At 36.4% G+C, this 22,203-nt stretch overlaps 2 protein-coding genes across 2 annotated transcripts in view; both read right to left on the bottom strand.

The window, feature by feature from the left end:
• Nucleotides 1–22,203, bottom strand: part of LOC123649449 (zinc finger protein 345-like) — a 62,302-nt gene that overhangs the window by 12,355 nt on the left and 27,744 nt on the right. The window lies entirely within an intron of this gene.
• Nucleotides 5,544–21,714, bottom strand: LOC123649000 (putative protein ZNF720). The gene is made up of 3 exons (XM_045566955.1): nt 21,341–21,714; nt 6,141–6,267; nt 5,544–5,653 (listed from the first exon to the last, which is right to left on the bottom strand). The coding sequence occupies exons 1-3, from the start codon at nt 21,353–21,355 to the stop codon at nt 5,544–5,546; spliced, it is 252 nt and encodes an 83-aa protein (XP_045422911.1). The 5' UTR covers nt 21,356–21,714.

Genomic DNA, 22,203 nt, shown 5'->3' with positions numbered 1-22,203 from the left:
CAATAAAAAGAGACTGTTATAGACTGATTATTAGCTCTAAAATGTATGTTCAAATTTAATTACCATTATGACGGAATTAAGAGGTGGGACCTTTAAGAAGGGATTAGGCCCAGAAGGCAAAATAAACAGATTGTTTCTTTTTTCTAATTATAGGAGTGTGTTAGTTATTACCATAGATCTGTTATTACGAGAAAAAAAAAAAAAAAAAAAAAAAAAGCTCTGTGTGGGTGCATACCCCGTCTCCCTCAGTTCTTTGGTTTTCCTTCATGTTATGTTGCAGTAAAAAGGCCTTCACCAGAAGTCACTGTGATGCTGCTGGCCTGCCCAGCCTCAAGAATCACAAGCCAAATAAACTTTTATTCTTCATAAAGTACCCAGTCTGTAGTATTCTGTTATAGAAGCAGAAAATGGAATAAAACACATTGGCTGAATACTTAAAAAAAAAAAAAAAAGCAAATAATATGCTGCCGTACAGGAGACTCACTTTTGATTTAAGGACAAACAGGCTAAAAGTGAAAGAATGAAAAAAGATATTCCATGCAAATTATATACATATATGTAAGTTCAGGTGTGGTTATACTTATATTTGACAAAATAGGCTTCCAGGCAAAATCTGTCACAAAATCTGCCACAAGTCAAAAACATTCACTATATAATAACAAAGAGGTTAATTTGTCAAGAGGACATACAATTAAACATACATGTACATACAACACTGGAGCTCCTAAATATACAAAGTGAACATTAACAGAACTATAGGGAGAAATAGATAAAAATACAATAATAAAAGAGGATTTCACCCTACTTAAAACAATACGTAGATCATTCAGACAGAACACTAATAAGAAAAGAGCGCACTTGTAAAACAGTATAGACCAAATGGATCTAACAGACATACATACAACATTCCATTCAACATTATGAGACTACATATTCTTCTCATGAACACATGGAATATTCTCCAAGATAGAGAATAGGTTGGGCCAAAAAGTCTTATCAAATTTAAGATTAAAAGTATATCAAGTTTTTTTTCTGATCACAATGATATAAAAGTAAAAATCAATAGCAGAAGGAAAATCGCAAACTGACAGATATCTAGAGAGTAAAAATCTTGTCCCTGAATAATCAATGAAGAAATCGAAAGGGAAATCAAGAAGTATTTGGAGAAGAATGAAATTGGAAACATGACAAATGAAAACTTCTGGGATGCAACAAAAGCAGTGCTAAGACAAGTTTATAATGATAGTTTTGACATTTAGAGAAAAAGAAAGATCTTAAATAAACAACCTAACTTTAATCTCCAAGGAACTTAAAGAGAAAGAACAAAATAATCCTAATGTTTGCATAACGAAGGAAATAATATAGATTAGATCAACAAATTTAAATAAAGGCTAGAAAGATAATAGAACAGACCAAAAATAATTAAAAGTTGAGTTTTTAAAAGAAAATAGAATTGAAAAACTTTTCAGTAGATTAAAAAAGGAAAATATAACAAGAGAAGAATTTCAATCCTTCCTGAACTTCAAAAAACGGAAAGGGGGAGACACTTCCAAACTCACCTTATGAGGCCATCATTACCCTCATACTAAAGCCAGATAAGGCCAATACAAGAAAGAAAACCACAAACCATTATCTTTGATGAAGATACAAGCAGAGATTCTCAACAGAATACTAGAAACCAAGTTCATCAACACATTAAAAAGAACATAGAGGGGTGGAAAAGAAAAAAGATCATACACGATGAAGAGGTAGGATTTATACTCGGGATGCAAGAATGTTTCAACATGTCCAAATTAATAAAAATGATAAACTACAATAACAATAAAAGATATCAATCATAGGGTCATCTTAAAAGATTAGAGCATTTGACAAAATTCAATACACTGTAATAATAAAAACTTGAAACAATATACATACAAAGATATGTATATCAACACAATAAAGATCAGATATAACAAGCCCTCAGATATCATTATACTCAATATAGTGATACGCCAAAAGGTTTTTCTTTAGTATCAAAAGGAAGACAAAGATACCCAATCTCACTACTTTTATTAAACATAATACTATAAGATCAAGCCAGAGCAATTAAGAAAAATAAAGGACATTCAAATCATAAATAAAGAAGTAAAATTCTCTCTGCTTCCAGATGAAGTGATCCAATATATAGAAAACCATAAAGACTATATGAAAAAAATTTAGACCTAATAAATCCATTCACTAAAGTTGCAGGTCACCAAATCAACATTCAAAACTCAGTAACATTTCTATACACTAACAATAAACTGGCTGGGCATGGTGGCTCACACTTGTAATCCTAGCACTCTGGGAGGCCAAGGTGTGAGGATCACTTGAGGTCAGGAGTTCAAGACCAGCCTGAGCAAGAGTGAGACCCCTATCTCTACTAAAAATAGAAAAAAAAAATAGCCTGGTGTGGTGGTGGAGTGCCTGTAGTCCCAACTTACTTGGGAGGCTGAGGCAGGAGGATTGCTTGAGCCCAGGAGTTTGAGGTTGCTGCCAGGTAGGCTGATGCCATGGTACTCCAGCCCAGGCAACAGAGCAAGACTCTGTCTCAAAAAAAAAAAAAAAAAAAAAAAACAAAACAGAACAAAACAACAAGAACAAAAATAAATAAACTGAGAAAAAAGTGAAGAAAACAATCCCACTTATAATAGAATTAAATACTATAAAACTCTTAAGACTAAATTTTAAAAAGGAAGTAAACAATCTATTTATAAGATCTGACCTTAATTAATATAATGGAAGATGAAAATAAATGAAAAGATATCCTTGTTTATGGATTGGAATAATTAATATAAAATTTCCATACTGTACAAAGCCATCTACAATTCCTATTAAATCCCTATGAAAATTCCAATAACATTTTTTGCAGAAATAGTAAAAATTTTGAAAATTTATATGAAACCACAAATGACCCCACATCGCCAACACAATCCTGAGAGAAAACAATGCTAGAGTCTTCACACTTCTTGATTTCAGACTATTACAAAGCTATACTAATCAAGAGTTATCATACTGGCCTAAAAAGACACATGGACCAACGGAAAAGAATTGAGAAAGCAGAAAGAACCCATAAGTATACAGTCAACTAGTTTTTGACAAGGGCGCCAAGATATAAGACACAAAGGAGAAAGTATAGTTTCTTCAATAAATGATAATAACAAGTGGCTATCCCCATGCACAAGAATGAAACTGGACATTCAAAGCCAATACAAAAATTAACTCAAAATGGATTAACATTAAATGTAATATCAGAAACTACATAACTTCTAGAAGAAAGCATAGGGAACAACCTCTTCGACATTAGCCTTGGCACTGATTTTTTATATCACACCAAAAAAGTACAAGCAATAAAAGCAAAAAACAAAAACAAGTGAGACTACAACAAACTAAAAAGGTTCTCCACCGCAAAGCAAACAAAGAGCAACATAAAAGAACAACCCAAGAAATAAAATATACATCTGATGAATATAATATCTAACATATATAAGGATCTTAACTCATAGCAAAAAAACAAAAAGTAAATCTGACTTTAAAATGTGCAAAGGACATGAGTAAATATTTCTCCAAAGAAGACATAAAAGTGGCAAATACGTTTATGAAAAAATGTTCAACATCATTATTCATCAGGCAAATGCAAGTCAAATCACAATGAGATATCATCTAATACCTATTATAATTTCTGTTATCAAAAATCAAGAGATAATAAATGTCAGCAAAAGTAAGGAGAAAAGGAAACTCTTGTACAAGGTCAGAGGGAATGCAAACTGATGAAGCCATTATGGCAAGCAGTATGGAGGCGCCTTGAATATTAAAAAGAACAGTATTATACAATCTTTCAATCTCACTTCTGTGTATATATCCAAAGGAAATGAAATCAGTAATACAAAGAGACATTTGCTCTCTTATATTAATAGCAGATTATTCACAATATATAGTATTTTTCAACCGTAAGGAAAAAAAAAATCAATGCTAACATTTGTGACAAAATGGATGGATGAACCAGGTGGAAATTATGGTAACTGAAATAAAATAGAGAAATACAATTACTGTATAATATGAGTTATTTGTGGAATCTTAAAAAAGTAGAGATCACAGAAGTAGAGAGTAGAATGTTGGGTGCCAATGGTGGTGGGGGGGAGGTGATAAAAACGAGGAGATATTTCCCAAAGACTACAAAATTCCATTTACAAGATGAATAAATTCGGGTGATCTTATGTACAGGATTGCAAATATAGTGAACAGTAGCATATTGTATACTTGAGATTAATTAATACTCTCTTAAGTAGATTGAGAGTAGACTTTAAGTGTTCCCACCCCCCAAAAAAATTCAGCAGCTATGTGAGATGATGGATATGTTAAGTTCATTGTGTTAATAATCGTTACACAATGTACACGTATATCAAATCATCAAGATATATGCCTCAAAAACGTAAAATTTATATTTGTAAAAATATTCACATATCAGGAAGAAAGAAAGAACAAATGAATGAACAAATCTACATAAAGGACACATTCTCAGTAAGCTGCATACTTACCAAACAAAATTATAAAATGATAATTATTAAGATATAAGGTAATAGTCAAAAGTTCACTATACACTAAGCTCCTCACAGACTTTGTTCTTAGTTCAGAATCTATGTGGAAAATAGAACACAAACTATTTTCCACATGTGGAAATTGTGCATAAACAATTTAAATTTCTAACCTTAGTTCAGGCTAGGAAAAACAAACTGTTGCTGTAAAATATATAATTAGATTTTTTCAATAAATATTTTAAAATTAAATATCTAATTAAAAATTTAACATTTTATATTTAATTAAAGGGAGAGGATTTGTACTCTGATGAAATTAGAGTCTCCATTTCTGTAGAATTGTCTTTAAAACCTCCATAAGATAGAAAATTAATAAAACATAAAATATTTGACATCTTTCTATAGAACTCCTGAAATTTCTGAACCAAATACCACTATTTCCCTCACTACGTTCACACACTTCTGACATGCGGCAAAAACAGAACTTTAGAAATGGTTGAACATAGAGGTAGTGAGAAATATACAAACACTTTCCCACGATCTCCAAAGGTATGGAAGAGCAGTCAGATCTTCCCCTCAACAGGCCAAGGGGAGGACTTTGGCTCTTACTGTGAATTTGATGGAAGATCACTAAAGCACAAATGGAATTCTCAGATAATTTTTTTCACAATCTTAAGGAGAATCAATCCTCAGATAATTTAAGAGCATGAGAAATAAGACGTACTTCTAAGATTGCAAGAGAAATAAACCTAGGCTTCTCAAAGATTAGTTTCATTTCACCAGAGCTTCTTAACATTTTAAGCACGTTTGAAGCTCTGACTGGGGGTGGGGGGGGCAAGGGTAATACACATAACCTAAACTTTTGTACCCCCACAATATGCTGAAATAATAATAAAAAAAAAAGAAAAAAATTAACATTAAAAAAAAATTTTAAGGTCTGGTTTTCTGCTTGACCTTTGGCCCTCTCACCTGTGTTATCTACTGCATTCACTCCCACCTACCTGGGTGTTTGGCTACTGTCTCCTCTCTTTTCACATTCCAGGGTTCTTCCGTTTGTTTCAAAAAGGTGACCAGGTCCAGCTTAGAGATGGCAAGCTCTACTTTATTAGAAAAAGACACATGAAGATTGTTTGGGGTTCTTCAATTTCCAACTTAGTATTGAACTCAGTAGAGAAGAGAGAATATTATAAAAGATTCTAGAAAATTATTTTCCAAAATACTATTTCCTCACAGCCCCTGCAGAATATTTAGGAAGCATTTTAAATTTGTGGATCCTGTGCTTCAATTTTAAGTATGACTGAATCAAAAATTAAAAAATAGAATTAGATTTTAAGGTATAGAAAATATTTTATGTCATTGAATTTCTAGAATCACCACTAAACTGTAGTGAAATTTGCAAATCACCCCCAATAGGGTAAAAATCAAGGTCAAACATAAAGGTTTTTTTGTACATCAATTCTTTGTTTGAAAGCAGGAATCTGAAACTCATTCATTCAAAGCACAAGCTCCCAAGAAATGGTCTATAAAGGAAAGAAATAAAACACTTTGGATATATTAAATATTCTGGAAGCAAGTGATTCTCACCCAAAGAGACCAGGTTCCTGTAGTTCTCTAACATCACATCCCTATACAAATTCTGTTGAGCAGGGTCCAGGTATTCCCACTCCTCTGGAGAGAATTCTATGGCCACATCCCTGAATGTCAACAGTCCCTGAAATAAAAATAAAAAAAAAAAAAAACACATTGACCATGTGGCTTTGGACAGAATTCTTAGGGTTCAGGTATTCTCACTCCACCAGAGAGAAGTATATGGCCACATTCCTAAATGTCAACAGTCCCTGAAAAAGTAAAATAAATAAATAATAATAATAATGATAAGTAAGTATTGACCATGTGGCCATGAGCAGAGTTCTTAAAATGAGAGATTTAAAAATACTGGCTCTGACATATATGAGTGACCTGAATTACACAAGAAGATACATTTTAACACACCAATATTCCTTAAGATATTCTCTGTGGAAAGGGAATGATGTATGATCCACAAAATTAATATAGATACTACGCTTATATAGAATATAAAATATAAAACTAAAGCATCAACACAAATAACATTTGTGAGTGCTATATTTACATCATACAGAATCAGTTGTGTATATTCCTCAGATGGAAAAGTCATGGGGAGTTAGACGCATATTTCTCAAATTTTATTGTGTACAGCAATAAATTGGAGATCTTGTTATAATGCAGGTTTGGATTCAGGAGATCTGGGTGAGGCCTGAGATTCAGCATTTCTAACAAGCTCACCAGAGATGCCAATGCCTCAGGTCTAAAAGCCACACTTGTGAACAGCAGAGGGAGAACACTGAGGGAATAATTCATGGATGATGTGGAATTGAGAGTTTTATGAACTCTCAGGTTATAACATAATAGCAAGAATAGCAGCAATCCATTGAACATTTACTACATACTAGATATCATTCTAGAATTTTTCATATATTAATGCTAAAAAGCACAAAAATAATTTATGAGAAAAATAATAGCATTCTTCCTCTTTTATAAGAACATTTTGTCACCTATCCAGTAAACAATACAGCTTGGGTTTTAACCCAGTTTATATAACTTAGAATTTATTTCAAAGGGATATACAGGCCAATATACAGGTATACAGACAACCCCAAAACAATGTTCAGAGGAGCTTTCATAACTGAGAACAGTAATAAAACAATTTAAGAAGGCAGCAACACAAAATTGGTCAAATAACACTTACATTATCTGTAGACAAATATATAGAAATGGTAAGTATACACATATTAAAAGTGAGAGTAGAACACTTCTGTGTAAATAAATATATTTAATTGTAAAAAATTTATAAATCTGTTGATGATTTTTAAACATACTATGCAGACCACACACAATGAAATAAGCAAAAATAAGAGCTATTATTTCAGAGCCCTGTATTATTTTTCAGTGTTTTTGTTTCATTGATTGCATGGGCCCTGTTGTATTTTAGAGTTTTAAGATGCTTAAATAATTATTTATATGTTAATTCTTGTTCCCTTTCTCTGAAAATACAGACAAGTAATAAAGAAGCATATGTTTGTGACATGAGGGTAGAATAAAATGGAAACCTACTGAAGGGCTGTTTTAAATGTACCAATTTCAAAAGCAGTATCTCTAGTCAACAACTATGATAGCCTTTAACCCCCAAGCAAGCTACAAGTAAATGGAAAATATAAAGGAGATTTTTGCATTAAATATGATGGTTTATACACATCACTCAGTAAAGTCACCCAAGATAGCATTAATAACAAAGAGAAAAAAAATTAACTTTATAGGGAAGGAATCTGGCAAAGAGCCCCTTAACCAAGTGAATGAAGTTACCATCTACTGTAATGGGACAAATTGGTATCAGGTGTCAATGAGCACAGATGGACATAATCACCACTGTGATACCAGTGGGAAAATTAAATCATAACCTGAATCTAATCACAGAAAACAGAACCTGTGAGGGACAGCACAAGTGATGGCATGTCTTCAAATTGGCCATGTGATGTTAACTGGAAGCCTGGGGTGAGAACCACTTAGCTAATTCTTGCCTCTCAAGCTTCTATGTGCATATGAATCCTTTGGTATTCCATGCCCCACTGTAAGTAATGTGGTTCTGCAGGTTTGCAAAAGGTCTACAAATTGGCTTCTATAACAAGTCCCCTGTAAATGCAGATGATGTTTTCCTTAGACCCATTATCAGTAGCACTCAGCTGGAGACAGCAGGCAGAGCACACAGAATCCGTTACACCCAACACTCTTATCACAACACAAATTTTGTCATGAAAGATCACATTCTTTGCCGGCCATTTAAAGTTACAGAAGGCTGGAGAAGGCAGCAATGTCTGAGTAAGCCTACATTTGTAAAACAAAATGTACACATGTGTTAATGCAGTGTTTACTGAGCAGGTACCATGTGCTCACAAGTATGTTACAGAGCTCTGTACTGGGAATATCACATTTATAAGAATTAATCTTCATAGTAATACCCTGGGAGTCAGGTACTAAGTGTCTCCAAATTCCAAGCAGGATTCTAATGAAAGTCCCAGTCTTTCTATTTCTCTTCTTTTTCCCTATCAGTCATTTTAAGAAGAAAATATACAGGGCCGGGCACAGTGGCTCACGCCTGTAATCCTAGCACTCTGGGAGGCCAAGGCGGGAGGATCGCTTGAGGTCAGTAGTTCGAGACCAGCCTGAGCAAGAGCGAGACCATGTCTCTATTAAAAAATAGAAAGATTATCTGGACAACTAAAAACATATAGAAAATCACCTTTTTTTAACTTGTGGAGCAACTACTGGATCTGCAGGAATGAAAAACAGGTTGCTAGGTGGGATGCCTCTAGCATCTAGAAGCTTTAATGAGAAAAAAAAATACAGCCCCCAAATGTATATTCCTTTTATCTGCTTTTCTGTTTTAAAAACTTGTGAGCAGTACGACTGCCAAGATGACCAACTAGAGAAACAGCTTGTCAGACACTTGTGGCTGAAGAGTAGAGGGCTGGACTGAGGAGGGTGGAGAACAATCAGGCTCAGATGTGGATCACGGGGAGAGACAGCAGAGAAGTCCAGGGACTCCACAGAGGGAGCTGTGAAGCTGAGAGAGAAAAGAGATCCGTGGCACAGACCAAATCCAGCGAGGCCTGGAGCCCAGTTAGAGGGTAAAGGGGCTCCCCTCCAGGCCGGCAGCAGAACACAGGGCTCTCAGTTTGCAGGGGGGTGCCACGAGGGACAAGAGAGGACGCATTCTTGCACCTGGACCTTCTCTCTTCTGCACCTCCTCCATTCCTGGCATCCCAGAAATTAATTTTGGCTCAAGCTGGCTTGTAAGGATAGCCCCTTCCCTGCTATAGCAACCGCAAAAGTGCTCTGTGCTGGAAGACAGTCTCTGGGAAACTCGGCCATTCCCAGCTGACCGGCCTCAGAGTGGATCCGCAGCTGTGCTTTGCCCAGATTGCCCACAGGCAGCTTGGGCAGGCAGGCAGGACCCATGCCCCCGGGACACAAGCCCAGTGCAGGAAGACTGTGGCCTTACCTTCTACCACATTTGGAAAACAGCTTTCTCCCTTTAAAATAGTAACAGGAAGGCCCATGGACCTGCATGAAGTAGCCTACAAACCAGCTCTTTTTAAAACAATATTCTACATTATTGCAAAGGCCTTAGAAAGTGTCTCATTAAAAAATATATAAATTAATTAAGGATTTTTAACAGTCAGCTCCCAGGAGATGCAGATGTCAACGGTCATGACTGCCAACCTAGAAATTTTATTGGAAATGACATTAAATAAAACAGTCCCTCCAACCACATTGGAAGAAATCATATCAGGTATTATTGGCCAATCCCTGTGCTGCTAAATTGAAGGACAATGTTTCTTAGGATATTTGGCCACCCCTCTATCTATAGGTAACTTGAAGAAAGCCAACACTGGACTAGCTTCCTCAAACTTTTCTCTAGGCAAGATCACCAATCTATTTTAGGTGGGTATTCTATTTGGGGAAAAATGCTAATTATCTGCCTGGCCATGGAAAAAATATAGCTCCATGAATTTCACTGGGAGCATGCTTTTGCCTTTGTGGGTAACACTTCACATAAACCCATCATTAGAAATCAACCTTAGGAAAAGCTGCTAATGAAATTGCTCCCTCTATCACAGCTCAACAAAAAGCAACTGATGCACTGGCTGAGGTTGTACTAGGCAGTCACATTGCTTTAGATTATGTATTAGCTGAGCAAGGAAGTGTATGTGTGGTGGGAATACCTCTTGTCGTACATACACAAATACTTCCGATGATGTTGAAACTAATCTAGGAAGAATTTGAAAAGAAGCCACTTGGTTACAACAAGTCTCTAAAAAAGAACCTGGATTTAATTTTCTTCATGATGTTTTTAGTTGGTTCTCTAATGGAATACGTGTTGTTGTTCTTGTTGTTCTGGAATACAGATTCTCTTTTCATAATCCTTATGTGCATTATATTTCTACTATTAAAATTATTAATGCTATGTATCTCTCATTATTTTACTTCTTCCAAGAAATTAAAATCATGGTATCCTGAAGACTAGAAATAATAAAATAAGTGACGGCAACTAGGTAAACCAATGACTTGACTAAAGTCTCATTTTTGTCACTTTGTAACGCCATTCCAATTTGGTTTAGGGGCACTTATACAATTCCTTACTGAGACATCTCCCCTTTCCCTCTCACCCAACATGAGACAGGACTATCTGGGAATAAGCCCTCTCAGTGGTGAGAAACAGCTTGAAACTTAGACATTGATCATGAGTCCTTTCAAAAAGAAATTTGATCAAAAGGGGAAAATTAGAAAAAAAAATGAACTTTGTCATTTAAGGAATACAAGCCTCCTCTAAATTATTAGGCCCAGAGAGTCACAGAGATGAGTCAGCATTCATATCCTACTCTACTCCTTGACCCTTGAGCTAAGTTATCATCTCTTGAAGCTGCTTGCTCTGTGGACTCTAGACTTACTGACACCACAACTTGCTATAAATTTATAATTTCACATCCTGGACACCATAATTTATACCATATAGTTCAACAATGTATAGCCAATCACTAATTAATGTTTGGTAAACCAATGAGAACTCCTGACAAATAACTTTTTATTGGCCCAATCCTTCTCTGCTTTTTGCCTTTAAGAACATGCTTGTAAAAAAAAAAAAAAAAAAAAAAAAATGGAGCTTATATCCAAGGTTTCTTGGGTCCAAGCCTTCCGGTCAGCTGTCCCCAACTTAGCTCAAGTAAATTCTTTAAAATTATATTTTGTGTCTTAGTTTATTTCTTTAGGTTGACAAATTTAAAAAGAGATAACATTTGAGAACAAATCAAGAATCACACTGTCAACAATATCATAAAATAAACTTGAATCAACTCAAGTTTCAAAAGCATTAGAATGGGTGAGTAAATTAGGTGACACAGACTCAAGACAGCAGCATGTGTGCAACAGAATGAGGCCAGAAACCATCAAAAAAACTTTTTCAGCATAATTTTAATGATATAGTAATGGTAACATTAAGTTAATGAAAACTCAAAAGGGGCAAAACTGAGGAAAACTCTGCTTCATGATAAACAGATGGTTAAGCTACAAAGAACAATGAAAAGAATCAGAAGTTGGGTCACCTCCAGGGAGACACACCAGAATTGCCCAAAGCCCAACTGCTTATTTATTCACCTGGATGGTAAGTCCATGGTGAATTATATTACTTTTTAAACTCAGCATAAAACAAACAACATATTTCAAAAATCATCCCCTCTTCTTCAGACCATACAACTCAATCGACTTATATTTTTAACCAAGAAAATAAAAACCTTAAACTGAAATCATGGAGTAAAATTTTTAAATACTTAGGCAAATAGCAATTACATGGCAGAAATATTTTATCAAGTGCTCCTTCCATGGTTGTTGTGAGCAGGCTGGGAAACCTGCAGCGGAGGCTCCCCAGGAAGAACTAACTGGGCCTTCAGTGATCTCCTTTGGCAGGTTCAAGATTGGCCTTTGTTTGGAGTCATCAGGTTCAGGCATCTGCTTTTTAATCAGGGTTGTTTATATAATTTTAAATGAGAAAATATGCAGGTTTTAAATAAGCCAGCATAATCACTCAACCTCAGTGTTTATGTTTATAAGATGAAAGGAAATTCTGAGGAGTAAAAAACCTCAAACCATAAGTGTTTTTCCTCTCCTCTCATACCACAACAATCAACACAGAACAGTTCTGCGATCAAAGGTGTGAGGACTTCACCCTATCAACATGCAAGCAATCAGTTTTGCAGGAGACACCAGCTGGTTGTTCTCAAAGTCGGTTCAAATCCAACACTACCTACCTGAAGATGGGGGATGGAGTACACGTTCATGCTCTTGCCAGAATCATCACCTTCCAGGAAACTCCATGTGTTCAGCTATCTGGAAGCTTCCCAAACCCCACCCTTTCGGGTTTTTATAGAAGCTTCATTTCATAGGTATAATTAAGTAAACCATAGGTGACTCGTAATCAACTTAACCTTAAGCCCCTCTTTTCTCCCCAGAGGTTGGGGGTGGGACTGAAAACTCCATTCCTCTGAGCATGTGGCTGGTTCCCCTGGCAACCAACCTCCCATCCAGTGGTTTCTAGGGACTTTCCACAAATCCCCTTATTAACATAAGCTCATTGTGGTTCTACTTGAGGGTTGCATAAACAAAAGAAATAAAACAAACTAAAAACCCCATAAGCTCAAGTGTTTGAAAGGGCTTGTTGTAAATAACAAAAGACAATCTTTCACCTTTACTAGTCAGGAGCTATTAGGTCATTAAATATAAATTATCCAATTTTGAATGATCTCAAACAAGAGGCAGTACAGTTAATCAAAATATGCACCTAAACTATTGACACAGTTTTGCCATCTTAATGGTAGCTTGTTTATGCCAGCAGCGACAAAGCCTGGAGAGCAAGTGGTGAAGAAATTGCAAAAGGCATTTTCCACAGCTTGTTGAGAAGTGAGTATGGTGGATGACAGAGAGTTTCCAAGGCCAGCCTCTGTAGTTTGAGCGGTGTTGTTTGTGTGACATGTCTTTCAAGCATTGTCTTTCAAGAGGATTGCCCTGTCTCTATTGACCAATCTCAGCTGCTTAATCACCAGTATCCTCATCATTTCATCCAACTAGTTGCAGTACACATCCGATGTAACTAACTGACCAGGTTTCATGAAGCTGTAATGGATAATACCAGCGCTGGACCACCAAACAGACACCATAAGCTTTTTTTGATGAATATCTGGTTTTGGACTGTTTTAGCACTTCATCTTTATCCAACCACTGTGCCAAATGCTTGCGATTGTCAAAAAGAATCCATCTTTTCAGCACATGTAACAATACAATGTAGAAATGGTTTGCGTTTATGTCATGACAGCAAAGAAAAAGCAATCTTTGAGACAATTTCTCTTCTGATGCTTGTTTAATTCATGTGGTACCCATCTGTGCAGCTTCTTCACCTTGCTGATTTGTTTCAAATGGTCCAGTATTGTTGGAATAGTAAAGTCAAACCTTGCTGCTAATTCACATGTAGGTTGAGATGGATTCCCTTCCAGTTCAGCTTTCAGCTCATCATTAACTACCTTGGTCTCAGGTTGTCTACGTGGCTTATTTTCAAGATTAAAATCACCAGAATGGAACTTCTCAAACCATTGATGTACTCTGCGTTCATTAGCTACATCCTTCCCAAATACTTCGGTGATTATTTAAAGCTGTCTGTGCTGCATTCTTTCTACTACAGAACTCACACTCGAAAATAATATGAAGTTTTAACTTAACCACGGTTTCACAAAAATTGTTCTAAAAAAATTTGAAAGATAATCACAAGCCAATCCATTTGCTTGAAAGAATGAGGATGTACCTTCACAATAAAAATAAAACAAGATGTGTGAAAGTGAAATGTCAGAGATATCAACTGCCAAACTTAGAACTTATGGAAATTGAACATTTCATACTTAATAACCTAATACTTCAAAAACCAAGGACACAAGACCAAATAATCTAACACAATTCTTCTTATTGCTCTAGTCACTTAGGAAATAGTAAAGCTTACAGGAGCTGAAGGCCAAGAATCATGGGAGAAAACAAAATATATGTATCATAATATCACAGAAATTGTAAGGCACTTAAATGTCTTACAGGAACAGGAAAAGCAAAAGTATCTATCCTTTTTAGGCAATAAACAGGTAATTTAATTATTAATTCTATAACACATAATTTAGTAAATGCATGTAGGAGTTGCTGTTAGGTTGGGACAAGGAGGAAGGAACACGGATGCTTTTTCCTGGGGGGATGGTTCCATTGAGAAATAAATGACATTAGGAGATGCTTTATCTACTAGGAGGAACAAATTGACCAGAAGAGGGGCTTCCAAGAAGGAGGAGATGATGTGTCAAAGCGGCTTCCAAGGACTGAACAATCAGAAAGAGGTTGAAAGGCCACAAAGTGGAGATATGATCAAAGCCACAAATGTGGGTCTCTGGAGCAAGCATACACGTGTGGTAACAGTACCCTCTAGTGACCTACCCTTATTAACATAGTAAAAATCACACCCACCAGCACGATGACAGTTTACAAATACCATGGCAACCCCAGGAAATTGCCTTACAAGGATAGAAAAGGGGAAAGGATTCACCATTCTGGGAATTCTCCACCTTTTGCCCAGAAGAACCATGAATATTCCACCCCCCCCCTCACCTTAACATAAAATTAGGGAATCAGTATAAAAAGGAAAATCTTGTTAGACACAGGGTCTCCTCTACTCGTGGGGGTTGACCCATTCCATCTCTGGACTGTCCTATGCTTTAATAAACTTTGGCACTTTGCTTGCTTGCATCTGTTTGGTCCACTCCTTTGCTCTGCCAACTGGGTACCAGTAACCATTCTTTGGTACTGGGAACCAAGAACACGGACCTGCCATCTGGTCCCCAAACCTGACATTGCCAAATCCCATATTGCCAAATCCCATTTCATAGGATTTAGCATTAAACTCCAACATCTAGATAATAGGATACAAAACAGACTTACCCACTGTCACAAATTCTCCTCCCTGCAAAAAATAGAGGCATAGATGTTCTGGTGAATCTCTGTCATTCATCAATTTTTCTACCACACTTTCTTGTGTAAATGTATTCATTCAACCAAAATGTAAGAAGGATTTTTCCTATTTCTGTTCCCAAGTAGTTCCCAAAGCTAAGCCCTGGAATTCCATTTAAAATCACGTCTAAATAAAGAACAGAACTGATAAACTTACTATACTCAGTCTGGGGGTGGAGGGCTGGGGGAGGGGGGAAAGGTAAGAATTTTTAACAAATGGAATGACTAGATTTTTTCCTGAAATCTACATTTTTCTTGCCAGTTTGAAAATACTTTCATATCTTTCAAGCTTTACTGCTAAAATTCATTTTATTTTTTTTCTTTTCTATCTTTTTTGTTTAGAATGCTTCCAGCTTCGAATAAAATTCATTTTCAAGTTGATGAAAAACTCATTTGAAATAAGTGAACATATTTTTTCAAGGTGACAAGCTCAGGGTAGGGCAGTGACGACAAGAAAACCTAAACTTTTGTACCCCTACAATATGCTGAAATAAGAATAAAAAAAATAAAATAAATAAAAAAGAGAAAACAGACATGTCTGATTCAAGTGCCAAGTCAGGCCACCCTATCACTTGGGACATCTCCCACCCGTGAATATTCTCTGAATTTGTCTCACGTGAACTGTTCAGAAACAGAAAAAATATATATATATTTTTAAAAGAGCCACTCACTACTCTGTAAAAAAAAGATTAACAATTAAGATACTCTGTCTCTTTGAAAAATACAATAAAGGAAAAATAGTGGATGATGTGAATTACAAAGAGGAAGTTGGCATTTGGAAATGTGAAAAAGGAACTGGAAATTTATTATTTTACTGCAAGCCCTAGAAGCGTTAGGCTTGGCATACCTTCAGGAAATGCAAGGGAAAACAAGTCCCTCTGCGGAGTGTTAAATAACTAAATAGGAGCCAATTCGACTGAACTGACTCTAGTGTCCTGGGTTCCTACCTAATAATACCAACATCTAATTCAAATGCATTTTTTAATAAATTACTAACTTAGAAATAAAATTTAGGCTTAACCAATCACAAACCACCAATTAACTTCTGAGTATGTAACCATAAGATAGCTACCTAGATAGTTCAAATAGGGCGACTACATAATGGTACCCAAGCAATTACTGAATTGGGCTTGCTTCGTCATACACCTTATAAAAGCCTTTCCTCCAAGTCCTTCTGGTGGACCTCCCAAAACAAATCATGGCTGGCTGCTCCCCGATTCATAAATTGCTGTTTGCTCTAAACTCTTTAATGTTCTAACTATGCTTTAGTTTAATTTTTAACAGGATAAAGGCCAGACTGGGGACCCCACGGATCCCAGCTCCTTTCATGCATGAATCCTGCACACCCAATCGGGATTCTTGCCTGAAGATCATCCCATCAGCAGCACACAATCTGGGGAACACGTAGTCCTTCAGGCACAGAACTACGCAGAGAGGGCTTTGGTCAGGGCCAAAGTCACATGTGAGAATATGACAGGGCCCCAGGAGTCCTGGCTATGTTTCCAGTCCCAACCCTGTGGCCAGAGAGAACTGAGGGCTGAGCTGGCCCAGCGGGGACTTGTCACCCAGGCCCGCACACCATTTCCCAGTCTCTGTGTTGTCCTGACATCCTTACAGAGCTTTCAATAACTTCAGGTCACAGAGTGACAGAAGCAGCGGCAGTGACACAGGGACCTTCCAAAGCAGAGGAGCAGTGAACACGGACCAAGTTTGGTGGCTTGGCACAAAAGACAAAGGCCCCGCCAGATAGTAGAAGCCGCCCCTTCTTCTACCACTGTGAGGCTGATTGGACAGTTCCAGCCCGGCACTCCTGATTGGATAGGGCCTCAGGCCCTGCCCCTTAAACTCCTGAGTGACAGGTGATGGGATCCCACATATCCATAGCTGCAATCAAGACTTCCTCTCCCTAGATGGACCTGGCACCGCTTGGAGGACATTTGCATCTAACCTTGTATATAAGGTTATATCCATTATGAGTAATATATTAATAACATACATGATATTCAAAACTGGAAACTATAATGACAAATATTTTAAAATTTCGGATTTTGGGCCAGACACGGCTGCTGACACCTGTGAGCATTTTGGGAGGCCAAGGCAGGAGAATCACTTGAGGCCAGGAGTTTGAGATGAACCCGAACAAAACCATCCCTATAAAAAATGTTTTGAAAAAATTAGTCAGGCCTGGTGGTGTGCACCTATAGTCCCAGCTACTTCGGAGGCTGAGGAAGGAGGATCACTTGAGCCCAGGAGTTGGAGGCTGCGGTGATCTATGATCGGACCACTGCACTATGGTCCAGGTGACAGAGTGAGACCCTGTCTCAAAAAAAAAAAAAAAAAAAAAAAATCAGATTTTTACAAACTTCACGGCCTCTAGGATTTTGAGGAGGCAGCCTGAGTTTTGAAAATGGAGACAATCCTCTCAGGCTGCAATGCCTTCTAGAAATAAAGTAGGAACCACATGTGTCATTTTAATTTTACTAGTAGCAACAACATAAAAGAAATGTGAAATCATAGTTTATTTAATTCATTATATACAAAATATTGTTGCAATATGTGATCAATATCATATTAATGAAGGTTTTTTTGGGGGGTGGGTATACTAAAATCTTTCAAAGCCAGTCTGTATTTTAAGCTTCCAGAACATCCCAAAACAGTGCATTTGGATGCACATGTCTGATTTTCCCACATTTATTTATATTAAGGTTGATCAACGGCTCCAGGGAATGTCTGCCTGTTTCTTTCATATAATTATTTATCATTTACTGTTATTAATAGTATTTTTCTAATTTCACTGAGGGTCGCAAAATAGCAGTTTACTAATTCTATTATATCCTCTGCATGCAGTATTTCTCATTCTTCTATTAAATATTGTAATTTTCTCATGAGCTCTTCATTACATTCAAAACTAACCTACCAGGAAAGAAAGAATAAAAGCTTAATTCTTTCTTTTACCCATTATCATAATAATGATGATGCAATCTAGCAAATAAAGAAAACATATAAATGATATTTTTCCTAATATTATTTTTTGTATTTTGGATAGTACATTTTTTTGATTTTTGATACTATACACTATAGTCTATATCTGTTTTTGAGTTCAAATTGTCCCATCTTATATCCCATTTGGCATTTTCCTTTTTTACTTGACTTATGGTGCTTCCTACCATGCACAATATTCTGGTTTCATACTGCGTACTTTATCATTTTTTTTTTTTGTTCTTGTTCTTAACATTTCTTGGTCTGAGTCACAGGTCAGACTTCTTCTCACAGCTTATAGAAATATTTACCAATGTTTTCTTCTACCATTTGTATGTTTTCAATTTTTTGCCATTTACATTTCTCCTTTGTTATTTATCTTACTATAATGAGTGAAGAATAAATCCATTTTCATCTTTTTCTTTTTTAAGGAATATCCAGTTTCCAAACACCAAATATTATTCCCCCTCTGTAGTTTCTGTTGCATAACTTCTCTTATGCCCCTTGTTAGATTTCTGAATTTTCTACTGTCCTGGTCTGTTAGCCTGTTTTTGCATCAACACCACACTGCTTTAGTTATAGAATATTTTAATGTGTTTTAATTTATTATAAGACCAAATACTCTCATGTGTTTCTTTTCCAGGGATTTTGGCTATTCTTGTATGATTGTTCCTCCATGTCTACTTTGCAAAATTATTGCTAGCTAAAAAAAAAAAAAATCTGTTCCCATATCAGTAAAGAATCTATTATGAGAACAAATACAATGTTGAAGTTATCTTCAGGATAAATGACTTCTCTATGTTATTGAGTGTTTCTATCCAAGAATAAGATATGACTTTCCATTTGTTTAAGTCTTCATTCATACATTTCAGGAACTCTTTATTATTTAGCTCACATAGCTCTGTACATTTTCAATTATATGTGTTCTCAAGTAATTTTGCTTTACTTTTTAAAATGTATATACTCTTTCATTGTGGTGTTCTCACACTGTATTAAAAAATGATTATGAATTATACTTACAAGGGCTACAGTTTTGTAAATCAATGTTATATTGTATTAGTTTACCAAGGTATTTTTTGGATTAGGTTTTCTTCTACCAATTCCTTTGTGTTTCCAGACATATAATCATTTCATCTGCAAATTCAGTCTCAACATATTTGTTTCCATATCTTCTTCCACCATCAATAACTTTGGATAAAAGTCACTGCAAATTTAATGAATACTATAGACAATATTGTGCTTTTTAGTATTATTTCTGAAAATAGTAGGAACCTCCCTCATGTTCTCCATGAATATGAAGACCATTTTGTCAAGTTTGAAATTCCTAATTTTGATGGTTTCAAATAAATAGTATTATACATTACATTCTGCTCAAAAGACATTTTTGTATGTATGAATATGGTTCAGTGACTATTCTATTTATATTTACGAAACTAAACATTATCGGCAGATTTCCTAATATTGAATTCCTCTACAATTTCAGATATAAACTGCATTTTGTTATTATGTGTTGTTTTTAATAATCAATTGGGATTTTTTTACTAGTATTTTATTTTACATATTTCTATGTGTAGATATAGATGAGATTTTTCTGTAATAGTCTATTTTATACAGCATTTGGAAGTTTTGAGTACAAATGCTCCACTTGATTGATGAATAAAGAAAATGTGACACAGAAGGGAATATTTTTCACCCATGAAAGGGAAGGAAATTCTGGCCTTTGTTACAACATGGATGGGTGGAAAGGACATTATGTTAAGTGAAATAAGCCAAGCACACACACACACACACACACACACACACACACACACACACACAAAAACCACCACATGATCTCACTCATATTTAAAATCTAAAAAAAAGTTAAACTCACAGAATCAGAGTAGAATGGTGGTTACCTGGGAATCAGAAAGAGGGGTTAGGGGAATATGGGTCAAATGCTACAAAATTTTAGTTTGATAGGAATACATTCAAGAGATCTATGGTACAACATGGGAACTATAGTTAATAACTATTGTATTCTTGAAAATCAGAGAGATTTTATGTGCTCTCATAACAAGAAAAATAATAAGTGAGGTAATCAATTTGTTAATTAGCTCAATTCAGCCATTTCATAATGTACACGTATTTTAAAACATCATGTTGTACATAATAAATATACAAAATTTTTACTTTTAAATTTAAATATATATATGATAAATAAACATAAAACTGATAGAATCTACAAAAACTCTAAAACTAACGGGTTTATTAAGCTTATAGAATGCAAGATCAATATATAAAAATCAATTATCTTTCTATTCACAAGTTATAAATAATGAAAATTATTTTTAAAAAATCTCAATTACAGGCCGGGCGCGGTGGCTCACGCCTGTATTCCTAGCCCTCTGGGAGGCCAAGGCGGGTGGATCGCTCGAGGTCAGGAGTTCGAGACTAGCCTGAGTGAGACCCCGTCTCTACTAAAAATAGAAAGAAATTGTCTGGTCAACTAAAAATATATATAGCAAAAAATTAGCCGGGCATGGCGGCGCATGCCTGTAGTCCCAGCTACTCGGGAGGCTGAGGCAGTAGGATCGCTTAAGCCCAGGAGTTTGAGGTTTCTGTGAGCTAGGCTGACACCACGGCACTCACTCTAGCCTGGGCAACAAAGTGAGACTCTGTCTCAAAAAAAAAAAACACAAAATCTCAATTACAATAGTATGAAAAGTATAAAATATTTGAAAGACTTGGGAATTGATCTGGGAGAAAATATCCACAGAGATGTAGGGGGAAATAGTATTTGACACTATTAACCTGAGTTCAGATTCCACCTAGTGTCAAAGCTTATGGGCTAGAGAAGGATGGAAACATGAAAAGTCAAGAGGAGATAACAGGGGTGGATGAGGCAGGATTTCCAGGCTAATGGTCACTCTGCACAACCAGGTCACACCCTAGCCTCTCTTCCTGCCCAGGAAACAGACTCACATTGCTCCCAGTGCTTCTAGGAAACACAAGTAGCCTCTCCCACATCTTCCAGTAAAGGAAGAACAGATACCACTTCCATCAGCTCTGATTCACCCAGAACTTCTGGCAGATGTTGTATCACCTATTCATACAACATCCTGTCATTCTGTCATAAAGAGGTTACTGAAGAGTCATAGGCTCACCTCTCTCAGTTCCATCTCCTCTCAACGTTTGAGAGGTAAATCTCTCCAGGGTCTCTGTCACTGGATGCAATGAGGAGAGAATGGCAAATTGACGTTCTTGACTGGTCATCAGGGCAGACCTCAGAACTAAATAAAATCACTTTAGTTAGGAGGGCACTACAGATGTTAGTAGGTGGGTGTTAGCCATCATCTCACTTGAGCCATCTTGAGTATTGAATATTTCCCCCTCCTGGACCCCTTGATCCTACCAATATCCAATTCAGCTAGAATAAAACCCATCACCTTCACACGGCTTGGTTATGGTATTAGGGTCCCTTCCACATTATGGGAGGCTGCTGACCAATATGCCTCACTCTCTCTTACTTAGGATATACCTGGCAAGCACTGAAAACTTCATTATCAGGGCTCAAGGAAGATGGAAGAATCAGGAGAAGTCACAAGAGCTGGGCCTAAGGGGATGGCAGGATATTATTATTTTTGATTGAGCATCAAAATCAAGCATATTTTGGGAAAAATAGACCCAAATTCTAAAAAGTGTTAAATACATCTATGCAGGACTGCCTCAGAGAAAGACACACTGGTCAGAGGGTCATGTCACCCAAATGCCCATAGAAGGAACATCAGAATAGCCTTGAAAAGGGGACGGAATCACGTAAGTGACTCTTGACTACTATATAGTCAGAGCTGTGATGTTTACTTTTAACCTGTATCTGAACCCCAGAGCACCACTCAGGAGTTGTTCATATTCGGGTTCAGTGGAAGCCAAGCTCTCCTAGCCTTAAAAACACAAGAGTATGGGGAGCAGAGGGTGGTTTTATGAGAGGCCCTGGGACACCAAAGTTCAGGGATGGCCATTACTTGAG

Source organism: Lemur catta, chromosome 13 (genome assembly GCF_020740605.2).
Source record: "Lemur catta isolate mLemCat1 chromosome 13, mLemCat1.pri, whole genome shotgun sequence".
Classification (NCBI taxonomy): domain Eukaryota; kingdom Metazoa; phylum Chordata; class Mammalia; order Primates; family Lemuridae; genus Lemur; species Lemur catta.
This window is presented reverse-complemented; position numbering and strand designations above follow the sequence as displayed.